The sequence below is a fragment of the Emiliania huxleyi genome (genome assembly GCF_000372725.1).
Source record: "Emiliania huxleyi CCMP1516 unplaced genomic scaffold EMIHUscaffold_88, whole genome shotgun sequence".
Lineage (NCBI taxonomy): Eukaryota > Haptophyta > Isochrysidales > Noelaerhabdaceae > Emiliania > Emiliania huxleyi.
Window position 1 is genome coordinate 180265 of NW_005195441.1, and position 12201 is coordinate 192465.

At 65.4% G+C, this 12201-nt stretch overlaps 3 protein-coding genes across 3 annotated transcripts; 2 read left to right on the forward strand and 1 right to left on the reverse strand.

Annotated features, from left to right (window-relative positions):
• Nucleotides 1-923: 923 nt before the first annotated feature.
• EMIHUDRAFT_219844 (hypothetical protein) lies at nucleotides 924-3678 on the reverse strand (the record flags this gene model as incomplete). The annotated part of the gene is made up of 8 exons (XM_005758141.1): nucleotides 924-947; nucleotides 1249-1275; nucleotides 1380-1464; nucleotides 1538-1584; nucleotides 1807-2103; nucleotides 2345-2543; nucleotides 2764-3399; nucleotides 3479-3678. 8 exons carry the CDS (start codon nucleotides 3676-3678, stop codon nucleotides 924-926), a joined length of 1515 nt encoding a protein of 504 aa, XP_005758198.1.
• A 3687-nt stretch (nucleotides 3679-7365) lies between these two features.
• On the forward strand, nucleotides 7366-8079 carry EMIHUDRAFT_219846 (hypothetical protein; the record flags this gene model as incomplete). The annotated part of the gene is made up of 1 exon (XM_005758142.1): nucleotides 7366-8079. One exon carries the CDS (start codon nucleotides 7366-7368, stop codon nucleotides 8077-8079), a length of 714 nt encoding a protein of 237 aa, XP_005758199.1.
• A 157-nt stretch (nucleotides 8080-8236) lies between these two features.
• On the forward strand, nucleotides 8237-8401 carry EMIHUDRAFT_47891 (hypothetical protein; the record flags this gene model as incomplete). Its single annotated transcript, XM_005758143.1, has 1 exon — nucleotides 8237-8401. A coding segment is annotated over one exon (165 nt), but the record flags the coding sequence as incomplete, so codon positions are not given.
• Between the last annotated feature and the right edge of the window lie 3800 nt (nucleotides 8402-12201).

The following is a 12201-nucleotide window of genomic DNA, read 5'->3' on the forward strand; positions in this document are numbered from 1 at the left end:
GGGGGGGGGGGGGGAAGGGCGAGGCGGGGCCGGAGGCGGGCCGAGGTCTGCAGCGTCGTCTTGACGACCGACTTGCCGAGGAGCGTGGCGCCTGGCAGACAAGAGGAGCACACGCACGTGCATGTGCATGTGCAGTGCAAGCTCCATCCCGCGGGGGCGTGCGCGCGGCTCTAGATTGGGTCTCTTGCGCCAGATCTCGCTCTCTCCCGGGCCCGTGCCACCGAAGAATGTCCAGAACGGCATCTCGAGCCAGCCGCACGCCATGCCGCACATGTCGAAAGCGGCGTTCGGCCACGAGGCGAGCAGAAAGATGCCTGCGCAGAAAAGAGGTGTGTGACCGGAGACAGAGGAGCGTGTCAGGCGTCTCCGCCGCGAGGCGAGGACGGATGCCGAGGAAGCCGTTCCGCCGCGTGAAGTCAATCGTCCACACCTGGGTCGCGGGCGGGCGGCGCGGCCCGTGGGCGGGCGTGCCAGCGGGCGCGTCCGGCCCGCGTTGGCGGCGCCGCGCGCACCTTGATGCGCAAGACGAGGTCCGTCCTAGACACTTCCTAGACACTTCCTAGACACTTCCTAGACACTTCCTAGACACACCTTGATGCGCGAGACGAGGTCCGTCCTGCCCATCGCCTGCAGGGCCATGCCGTGGACACGTCGAGGACGCGTCCAAAGAACGTGACGCGCCGGGGAGGCCCGTCCTGCCCGTCCCGCTCCTCCAACCTCGCCTGCACCTCTGCCTGACCGCTGCTTCACCTCTGTTGCGCATCTGCCGAATCTGCCCCGCATCTCTCCCGCATCCCTCCCGCACTCGGCCGCATCACGGCCGCATCTCTCCCGCATCTCGGCCGCGTCTCTGCAGCGCCGCGCCTCTTCGAGCTCCGCATCGAACTCGCCAGCCCGCTCGCCCGCGCGCTTCGCCGCGCGCGTCACAAAGTAGGGCGGCAGCTCGCCTGCTCGCAGCGGCGGCAGTGAAGAGGCGCCGCTCGCGCGTCCGCGCCACGGAGTATAGGACGGCCGCCTTTGGGGGACGGCTCAGAGAAGGCTCATGGAAGGCTACTGGAAGGCGTCGCATAGAGCGGCGGCGGCAGCTGGCCCACTGCGGTGCCCGCGCCCCAGACCTGCGGCGGGGGAGGGAGGGGAGAGGGGAGGTCGGGGAAGGGGGGAGAAAGGTGGGAGGCCGGAGGCGGAAGGCGGGAGGAGGAGGCGTGCGGCGCGCGGCGTGCTGCGCGGGCGGCGGCGGGCGCGTCCCACAATGACGAGCAGTTTGCTGAAGAATGTCTGGGAAGTATGTCTAGGAAGTGTCTAGGGAGTGTCTAGGGAGTGTCTAGGGAGTGTCTAGGGAGTGTCTAGGGAGTGTCTAGGGAGTGTCTAGGGAGTGTCACAATGACGGCGGGCCAGCAGAGCAGCAGCTTGTTGAAGAATGTGTCGGTGCCGTCGCCGGGCGATCCGTGGGGCTCGAAGAGGCACCTGCGGGGCGCATGCGGGGCGCGTTGCGGGCGTGCCCTCGGGGAGGTGCGCCCCGCGGCGCGAGGCGCGGCACGGGTGGTTGAAGACGGCGTTGAAGCGGGTCGAGCCCTGGATCTCTGCCTGCAGAAGAGAGGGGCGGGCGAGGGGCGGGCGAGGGGCGGTGGAGAGGCGTGTGGAGTGTGTGGCGAGTAGCATGCGGCGCACGGGGAGGCGCGGCTGGCGGCGACGGGAGGCGCGGTCGGGGCGCGGCGGAGGCGGGCTGGGCAGGCAGCGGGAGGGGAGGAGGAGGGCGGTGAGTCGAGGCGAGGCGAGGCGTGGGACAGGGCGCTGCGCCTGCGACACCACGCGCATGACAAAGGGCCAGAGGAACATGATGCCGGAGTGGAGGCCGGAGCCGAAGCCGATGGAGGAGAGGATGCCGAGCACCAGCCACCACGCAAACTCGTACGCGTACAGCGACGGCAGGTAGAGAGCGCCGCCAGCCGCAGCCGGCGCGTGCGACTCAAAGCCGTGGCACGTGGGCGGCGCGTAGAGGTGAGGCGCGGCGAGGTGGGTGGCGAGCCAGCCGAGGAGCAGCGGATAGCCCGCAAACAGCATCGCGGGGTGCACCGCCGCCGTCGCGAAGGCCGATAGCGCCAGCTCCGCCGCGCCCGAGGCAAAGAGAGAGAGCGTGCGCAGCGGAGCGACGAGCAGGCCGATCTCCTGCGCCGGCGGCGCCGGCGCAGCGGCGCTCGCGGCCGGCTCCGCGCTCGCGGCCGGCTCCGCGCTCGGCGTGCCGCGCCGCGTCGCCACCATGAGTCGATGACGCCGCGGGCGCACACACAGCCCCGAAGATAAAAAATAACGCAGCACGCCTCCGCGGAAAAAAGGCCTTGGCGACATACTTACCGAGCTTTGGGAAGGTTGCCTCGAGCGCCTTCTTCGCCTCGGGCATCGAGACCTTACCGTCTCCTGACTTGTCGACAGTCGCGAAGGCATCCTTTGCAGCCGCCGCCCTGGTGTCCTTGGTATCCGCATCCGGAGGCCCAGCCTGCTCCGGATCTCCAGCCTGCTTCTGCGCGGCCGTAGCGTCCGGCTTGCTCGACGAGCAGCCCATCGTCGAGGTCGAGCAAACACTGGATTGGCCAAGCAAAAAAGAAAAACTACGAGCATGCGCTCTCAAAAAGAATACATGAACGAAATCGGTCACCGCGAATGCCGTCGAACTCCCACAAGTGCTGTTCGTACAAAGATCACAGAAAATTTACAAGCGCTCGAGGAGCCGAGCCACGCGTCACGCAGCAGCCCTGAGGTGCTCACCAGTCAATAGTCGGAAAAACAAATGGAATAGAAGCAGAAGATAACGCCTTGATGTCGTACCCCTCATACGAGCAGCCCTCTTGCGAGACGTCGAGCATGTTGGCCACCGAGATGCCGAGAGAGAGGAGCTCTGCCTTCATCTCCTCGACGAGGCTGGCGGGCGGGTTCGGCTCGCGCGTGAGGATCCACAGCCCCTCGTTGCCGCCGACGCCGTCAAAGTCGGCTGCGTCCACCTGCGGAAGCGAGCAGCCGCCGTCGCCCTGCGGCACCGTCGGCTGGCCGCCGATGACCGCAGCCGCCGTGTACCGTCCCTGCTCGTCTGCCTTGAGGATCACGGGCCAGTACGGCCCCGCGAGGCCGTTCGGGAGGAAGCACGGCGCGACGGCAAGCTTGTTCGTCGGCGGGTCAATCAGGCGCGCGCAGATGGGGTTGACCGGGGAGGGGGCACCGTTCGGCATCGTCAGTGGGTTGGCGATCGGCCCGTTCACCGCCCCCTGGTTCGCCTGGTTGTACACGGAGATGACGAGGCCGTCCCAGGAGGGCCCACCAGGAGCGCCCGCCGGCGGAAGGCCAGCCATCACGCCCGCCGGCGGACCCGCGCCACCACCGGGCACCTGAAGTCCCTCAAGCTTGTACCTGCGCAAGGGGCGAGGGGCGAGGGTGAGATGTGAGATGTGGTGGGATGTGTGGGCGAGGGCGGTGCGCGCTCGCTCACGTGGCAGTGATGCAGAAGAGCTCATCGACCGTCTGGTACGAGTTTGGCTCCTGCGCCTGCGAATACCACGTCGCGCGCGTGTACTCCTCAAAGTCAATCTGGGCCCACAAAGCGGGCGCAACCTCTGCGCACTCGGCCTTCGCCACCGAACCGAATCCCGCAGCGAACGCGGGCAGGGCGGCGAAAACAAAAGCCCGCATATCTTGCCGGTGATGAAGGTTGTCTTGCGTCGAGGGGCCGGCGGAGTCGGGGGGCGAGGCGCACCTGCGAGCGGGAGGGAGCAGCCACCGAGCAAGCTTTGAGCTCGACGCCGTGAAAGAAGAAAACAAGCCTGCGACGCCCAAGGGTGGGCGACGGCTAGCACCGCACACTCCTCTCCTTAAAATCCATGTGTGGTGGCGGCGTGCCTAGCATCCGCTGTCTGTTTTCTTTCTTTCTGTTTGCGTTGTAAAAGCCGGAAGACGTACAAGTGGTAAGTGTAGAGCTTCTTGTAGCTCGATCGGTCACACCGCCATCGCCGTCGGGGAGAGGGGGGACGACACTGCCTCGGCAGCGTGCACCTCAGGATCATCCTGTACCGTGTTTGTTATGACCCCCCCCCCATGAACACACCAGTGAGGGAGGGCGAGACGATCGAGGGGTCCCGTACCATGCGGAATCGACCCTATCCAGTGCTCAAGTGCTCAAGCTTCGCTCTCGTTGGTGCGCGCTTCTACTCCCGCCGCTGCAACTGCCATGTCGGACGGTCGTCGGCTGCTGCTCTCGCCTCGCTAGCGGCGCGGGCTAGTGCCGCGGCTCCCAGCTCTCCTGTGGGCTCGCGGCGGCTCGCCGCCGCGGATCTGAACAATGTTACCGGTCCGGGTTCATCCCGGCGTGCCGCCGGTGCCGCTTCTTCGCCGAAATTTTGCCCACTTGTTTGTCGACAAAGTTGTGCCCGAGCTCCTGCTGCTCGACTGCGCGGCGGAACCGGCCCCTCGAGGCTGAGGTGTGATGCGCCTGCACCGGGGCAACAACTCGGGGCCATTTGCGGGCCGTCTCGGGCAAGTTCAAAATTTGACCTCGAAACCCTGCGGCTCGGCGTGTTCGCCGTGGGTGTGTATCGCGCGCCTTGCGGGGGGGGGCGCGGAAAAGAGGAACCTCTTAGCGCCATCGCCATGGTGCTGCAAGCAGCGCCGGGCGACGACGACTTACCGCCTCCCGGTCCCCCTCGGCACACCTCCGCTGCTCAATGTTTGACGGCTCGAACCCGTGAAGCTTCCCCGTGCGCGGGTTACCCCGCACACGGGTCAGCCTGCCAGCCACGTACCCACGCAAGCGTGGTCCGCGCGCATGGCATACAGGCGTCCGCCAGACAGCGCAGAGGCTAGGCGACCGGGGAAGGACTAGCTCAAGGGCATCACAGCGTCACCAGCCGTTGGCGCGCAGAACGAGTCTCGGTTGGGACGAGTGCGCGACGCGGATGAACCGCTCAATATGGCCGGCAGCTCGCGCTGCCGGCGGGGTTGGTTGGGGAGAACCGGCACGGGGAGGGCCGGCCTCCCCGGAGGGGTCGCCCCCTGGAGGGGCCCCAAAGGGCCCCCCGGGGGGCGGGGGCCCCCGCCCCGAGGGGCGGGGGCGGGTCCTTCCGTGTCGCTCCCCTCGTCGGGAGTGTCCGTCGGGATGGTGTTGTCCGCCCACTCGGCAGCGTTTGAGCCTCTGTCACCTTGCCTGCCGCGAGCAGCTAGCTCGTCGACGTACCCGGGGGATGCCCCGCGCGCCTGACCCAGGCGCGAGAAACGAATCTGCGAGGCGTGGCCGCACATGCGGCCCGATGGGGAGGAACGGGGCGAGCCCCCTCCAACCCACCCGCGCTAGGTCTCGGGTTTGACGCATGGGGTCACTCCCGCGAAACCCGTGAACTAGCCGGGGCAGTCGGAGAAGGGGCAACTCCGTGCACTGACGGTCGGCCGTCAGAAAACACGCCTCCGTGGCTCGGGTTACACCAATCCTCGCTCCCAACGCGGCCAAAGGATATCCACCTCGAGAACCATGTTTTCTTTTGTTTCGCCGAAACGATCTGGGGTGTCATCTGCTCTCCTCCATCATGTGTTCTGTATATATGTCGACGGCCAAGCCCACCGTGCCTCTCGCCTCCCTCGGCGGACTGCTTCCTCCAGAGCACGCTCCGCCCAGCACACCGCCCGCAGTCGCAGTCGCAACACCGCCAAGCTCTCCGAGAAGGAGTCATGGATCGCCGCAGTACAACTGGCGCACGGCGGGCGGATCACCGCCACTCACTGCGACCTGGGGCAAAGCGGGTTCGCCTCCCAAGCTGAAGCTGTGAGCAGGTCAAAAGCGATCATGTGGCCTCTGTCTCCGTGTGTATGTACGCATGAAGTAGTGGGCAGAGGCGGGTATGTCGCGGATGAGGGATGTGTCTCTGACTCGGCAGTGCTAGTGGCTGCGGAGTGTTCGAAAAGGTGCCGGAGAGAAACGCGCGTGGCTTAGCCGCGCGTGTCGGGGTGACGTGGGGCGTGACTGTGCGCCGCGCGCGTCGCTGTCAGGGTAACCGCGGCTCGTGTGCGTGTACCCGTCTTTGTCCGGAGTGAAAAGTCCAACGCGCTCGTCGGTGGCGGCTTCCCTCAACCTGCGCCGCGCTCGGCGAACCTCGACAGCGCTTTCGGTGGCATGCAGCTCTTTGCGACAGAAGCCTGGAGAGCAGCTCCTCTGCTGCTCACACACTCTGCACAGTTGACACAGCCTATTGTGCGGCTGCCACAGCTGTGACAGCGATGGGCTCGCCCTCACTGGCCCTCAGTCACTTGTGCTGCGGCTTGTGTGAGCGACACTGCTCGGCGACTGCCGGCACACTGTGAGACCATGGGTTTGAGGTTAAACCACGCTACCAGCGCTTGGTCACATCGGCCCCGAGGTCAGATCCTTCTACTCTGTTGATGACAAGACTTGTCTACTGGCTGGAGCCGAGCAGGACCAGGAGGGCCCAGCGCACAACCCCTGGTCAACTCAGGGTCCACACCCCGTAAGGTAAGGTAAGGTAAGGTAAACTTCTCCACACACGAGGTGGTGGGGCAGGGGGGGCAACCCTCGCGTCTCCACGTCTAACGACAGGAGCCCCACGGCATTCACGCTGTGTGTGTCGGTCGGGGTGTATTGTGTATACGAGTAAAAGCGATTCATACCTTTGATTCATAGAGAGATGCACATGCGAGCCGAGGAGCGGTGCCCGGCTGTCTCTGACTGCCCCACGCGCGCTCTCCTTATAGAACCCCCGGGGGCTCCCCCGCCCCCCCCCCCCCCCCCAAAACCGGATTAAACCACGACCCCCGCGGCTTCCCTCGCTCGCACATGCGCCGTACGGACCGTTTTGAACTAAAAAATTCTTTTTGTCGTAAAATTCTTTTTGATCCTGCTGCGAGCTGGATTCGAGATTTTTAGGGGGTAGGGTATGGTGGGGTCCCGGCCCTGGCGCCGCGACCATACCCCCCCACCCGCACAGGACTCTGGCCAGCAGGACCATACCCCCCCACCCCCCACCCCACCACACGAGCGCGTACAGTAACCGTCGTGTTAGGCCGTCCGGTCGTGCGGCACGGGTTCGCGCGATGCAGTCTGCGCGAGGTGACCCGCCGGCAATCGTGCTCACCCCTCAGAGCGTGTCCGCAAAGGCCGCCAGGGCCTTGCGTGCCGGCGCAGGCGCGGGCGCAGGCGCGGGCGCGGCCGGTGCGAGCGCGGCGTGTACTGTTGTAACGTGGGCGGTACGGCGGCTCCAGCGATTGACCATACCCGCCCACCCGTCGAGCAGGCCGCCTCCGGCGGCCAGGACCATACCCCCCCACCCTTTTGGCGCGACCATACCTTACCCCGTAAAAAGGTCGAATCCCGCGTTGATGCTCTGCTTCACGACGAGCCTCGTTGTCGCCATGTCCACGGCCGACCGCGTGTCTGTTGAGATCATGGCGGAGAGTTACTGCCCTTGCGCCGGCGCGTGGGAAGCCGGGTGGCAAAACGACATGCTCCCAAAGATTGGTGAGATTGCGACGCTCTCACGTTTCTTCGACGCCAAGAAAAATGGCACGCAGGCCTGCTGCAACCCATCCGCGGGGGCCGACGCAAGCTGCATGCATACCAAGAGCGAGTGTGTGGCCGACACTCTCCAGCGCTGCGTCCAAGCGTATTACCCGAAAGTATGGCTCGAGTTCACAAACTGCATCTCGGGACCGTGCGGCGGCAGCCGGCCTGACGTCCTTGGCTGCAAGTACCAGTTTGACATCGGCCAGCCGAAGAACTTGGCACGCGAGCAGATCTGCGCCCAGAACTTGACGGTAAACTGGACAACGATAACGACCTGCTGGCGGGGGGCAGAAGGAGTACAGCTCATGCAAGGCGACGCCGACAAGTCCGACTCTGTCGAGCCCCGTTACGGGCTCGCTGGGCTGCCGGTCGTGTGGATCAACGGCCAGCTCTTCTCTCACTTTTTCGACTGCCGGTTTGCTGGCAGGGAGCGCTACCAGCATGCGCTGCTCGAGGCCATTTGCGCTGCTTCAGGCGCAGCTGTACTTCCCGAAGCGTGCAAGTCGAAGTCCGCCGTGTTATTCCAGTAAACGTACCTGAAGGCACAGTTTGAGGAGATGCGCAGTCCGCGAACGGCCGCACTGGGCGCGTGGACGGTGGGCGATTCTGGGGACGAGGCGCTGGTGGGCATGTGTTTCACCTCGACAGTGCTCGACGAGGCGTCACTCACATCGCTCGCCGTCGGCGCTGGTCTGCGAGAGCATGGCGCGCGCGCAGGCGGCAGGCGCTGCGCGCTTCCTCCTCGAGGTGCGCTTGGGCAACGAGGCGGCTCTCCGGCTGTACGGCAGGTGCGGCCTCACAGTCGCCGGCCGCCGGCCGCGCTATTACCGGGATGGTGAGGACGCGCTCCTGCTGTCGGCGAGCCTGCCAGCCGAGGGCGGCGGAGCCTCGCCCATGCGCAGAGCGGGCGGGCGCCTCTCGGAGGGTAGAGATAGCTCTATCCAACAAATAGATAGACTTCCTCGGGCGTTCGGTGTCGAGCCCGGCCCAGGAAAACGGTACCGCGGTACGGCTTTATGTCACTTGTCACACTTTTTTATCCATCGCGTCCGAGTCCCCGTTGTTCATGCTGATATAGATTGTTATTGAGATTGGTCCTAAAATCGACTCCTGGGTTGGCTGGCCCCGAGAGCTGCGTCTCGAGCTCCCGGTGCCGTCGCCAGACGACCCCGAGCGTCGGCGCCCAAATAAGGCCCGACGCTCACACACACACAGACACATTACAACACGTCTGCCAGGGAAGTGGAGGGTGGGGCAGACGAGAACAGGACTCGGGCGCCTAGAAGCGCGAGGGTCCGACAAACGCTCGTTCCAGCGCGCGCGCGGAACGTAATAGTTTGGTGACGATTGAGTCACGGTTCCCCCCTCACGGTGGGTTGAGTTTGTCGGTCCCTCTCCTCGCGTTGTCGGATAACCTACATAGCCGCTGCGCGGCTATCTCCGATTATCCATCGCGTCCGAGTCCCCGTTGTTCATGCTGATATAGATTGTTATTGAGATTGGTCCTAAAATCGACTCCTGGGTTGGCTGGCCCCGAGAGCTGCGTCTCGAGCTCCCGGTGCCGTCGCCAGACGACCCCGAGCGTCGGCGCCCAAATAAGGCCCATCGCGCCGATCGCCGGGGAAGTCGATCCCAGAGAGTCTCAACCAGGCCCATCGACTAGTTGGGGTCGTTGCCCGGTCGGAGGGTGTCGGCCGAAGCCGACCCGGGCTGGCGTGGCCGCTTGCCACGCGGCTGCTGCTGCGGGCGCTGCTTTGCGAGCTTTCCGCGCAGCGCTTTGGCGAGGTGCCGCTCTATCTGGTCGTACGCAAACAGGTAGTGCTGCCCCTCCCAGTCTCCGCGCGAGATGCGCAGTACGTATTTCCCGCGGTCCTCGGCAAAGGCGACGACGGTGCAGCGCGTCGAGCCTGTGCCGGTCTCGCCGGGCCAGCACTTGTCTGGCATGCTCACGTCGTTCCCGACGAGGCCGCGGGCGTCGCTCAGCGAGGCTGCGACGTCGGCGTTCTCGCCGACGTCGAAGCTCCCCTGCTCCGGTGCGGGGTCGGCGGAGGGCTGCTCCCTCGCCTTCCCCTTGCGCTTCGCCTCCTTCGCGTCCGCGTCGAGGTGGGTTACGGCCTCCTCGAGCCGGGCGATGGCGTTGCGGGGGTCGATCTCGATCTCCGCCTCGTCGAACGCCCCCGCGTGAGGCCCCGCGTCGGTGGCGATGGCGCCCTCTACCGCGTCCGCGTAGGCGGAGGGGCGGATGCGCGCGTAGATCCGCATCGCCTCCTCCGTCTTCCAGCGCACGAGCGCCTGGATCTCGCCGGGCGGTTTGCCCTTTGCAAAGAGCGCAGTCGCGAGCGTGACGCGCCACCAGTGGATGGTGACCCTCGCGCCCAGAGTCTGCCCTAGCGCCTGGATGGTGAGCTGCTTGTGGAGCGCCGCCGATCGGCGCGTCGTCATGTGCTCGTTGTCCCCCTTCTCGGAGAAGGCGGGCCACTCGCCCCTCTGCTCCACCGGGCACGGGTAGGCGAGCTCCCACGCGACCCACTTGGATGCGAAGTTGTTGGCGGCCGCGTCGTCGTACCGGAACCACATGTCTCGCGAGCCCCAGAAGGTGTTGTGCCTGTCGCACTTAGAGCAAGTTGATTTGCCCTTGACATAGCACCCGTTGCGCATGCGGCGCAGGTTAGCGGTGGTGGCGGGGAGCTCGGCGCCGTCGATGACGAGGGTGAAGTTGCTCCTCCGTAGAGCGACGACCTCGTCGTTCCGCGTGCCCGAGGAGTGGAGGAAGGCGACCATGACCGTGAAGCACGCGTTCGTCGCGCACAGCCACCCCGCCACGCCCTCGGCGAGGGCGGCGCTGATGGCGGCTGTCTGGGCGAGGCTGAGCGGCTGTCCTCGCTGCGCCGTCAACGCGAGGTCCCCGTACTCCGCGATGTAGTCGGACTTCATCGCCTTTAGAACGGCGAGCGCAGAATCCATCGGCGCGAGGTATCGTCCGCAAGCATGGAGGACTCGCCTCCATCCGTACACCGCCCCGAGCGCGGAGTCGGGCTTCGCCTTGTCGAAGCCGCGCGCCTTAGTGCGGGCCGATGGCTGCATCATCACGCAGAGCCAGAGGATGGCAAAGGCCACGAACCATGTCTCCAGGGTCTCGTTTACCAGCGCGCCCCGCCGGGGTCGCATCCAAGGGGTGTTGTGCGCCCTGCCGAAGCGCGCCATCCAGGCGAAGCCCCACGCCTCGGTCTTGGCGGAGCCGGCGGGGACGCTACTGTCGCGCTTTTTGCAGGCGTCGAGTACCATCTCCCGCACCCTGTCTGGCTCTCCTGGGCAGATGGCGTATGGCGAGTCGTCGTTCGCGAGCTGGTTGGCCGTCTCCGTAGCGGCCCGCCTCCGCGCCGTCCTGTCGTCGGGCGGCTGTGGCGACATCGGCGTTCGGGCCGCCGTAGGGATAGGCCTGGCTGTAGCCGGGCGGCGAGCCCTCCTGCAGGTAGCGCTTGGTCATACCCCGCGTCTCCTTCTCCGCGTCGCTTTTGATGACTTTGATGTCATCATATACCTGGTTCCAGAGGGTCCCCGCGGTGCTATCGCCGGAGTAGAAGTTTGCAGGCTTCCCGCCGGCGACTGCGATGGTCAACGGGTTGTTGAGCATCGCTTTGAACTCGTTGGCAAAGGCCTTGAGAATCGCGGCACACGCCTCGACGTGGCTGCGCCACACGCCTCTGCTCCTCGCATCCGCGGTGGGCAGATCGAGCACCTGCTTTGTTCGACTGGTCATATTCTTCCAGGTGGTATAGAAGCCGCCCGTCCTTGTGGAGCTGTAGCCAATCAGCTTGAAAATCTCCCACATGGGCGGGAGCATGAGCTCCATCGCTCTCGGGTTGGAGAAGATCCAGGTGGGATCGCCCGTCTTGTCCGTCTCCACATTGTCGACGGCCTGTTGGCCATCTCGCCGGATTATCGTGTTTCGCAGGAGGGACCACCAGTCGACTCCGTCGCTGCCCTTGCTGCACTCGACTTGGCCCTTGACGAGCTTTGCTGCATCGGCGGCGGTGATGAGCAAGCCCCACTGCACCTTCTTTCCGTCACCGTCGAGGGAGAGGGCGTCGTTATACACCTGCTGTGTAGCACTTCTGTCCCCGAGCTGATCTTTAGGCCCGTGAGGCTCTTGAACGGCGCCTGCGAGTCCAACGTCTTCGTTGTTTTGAGCACAAAGTAGACGCCGGCGGCGCTCTGGTCTTTCAGCAGTGCGGTCAGCGCCTTCTTCTTCTCGTCCGTTCCCGACCCGATGCTGGTGGTGAACGGCTCCATCAACCTGGCGAGCTTGATATAGTTTGCGTCGCTTGCCACATCTGCAAACTGCGCCTCTGTCTCAGTCCCGCTTGTCCGACTGACGCCGCGGCCCCTGGCTGCCGGGCGGGCGCTGCGAGTGACTTTGCGCTTTCGACGGCCTTGCTGAGCCTGTCCTCGTTACCGTCCACGTCTGCCGGGTTGTCGTCCAGGGCAGCCGTGGAAGGGGCAAGCTTCGAGCATAGGTTCTTTATCTGCTCGTACGTCATGGAGGTCGTGCTGCCCAGTCCGAGCGCCGTCGCCGCCTCTTTGAGCTTCCTCACCACACTGTATCCGGGTGTGGTGGTCGCAAACACCTTCTTCAAGACGGGGAACGCCTG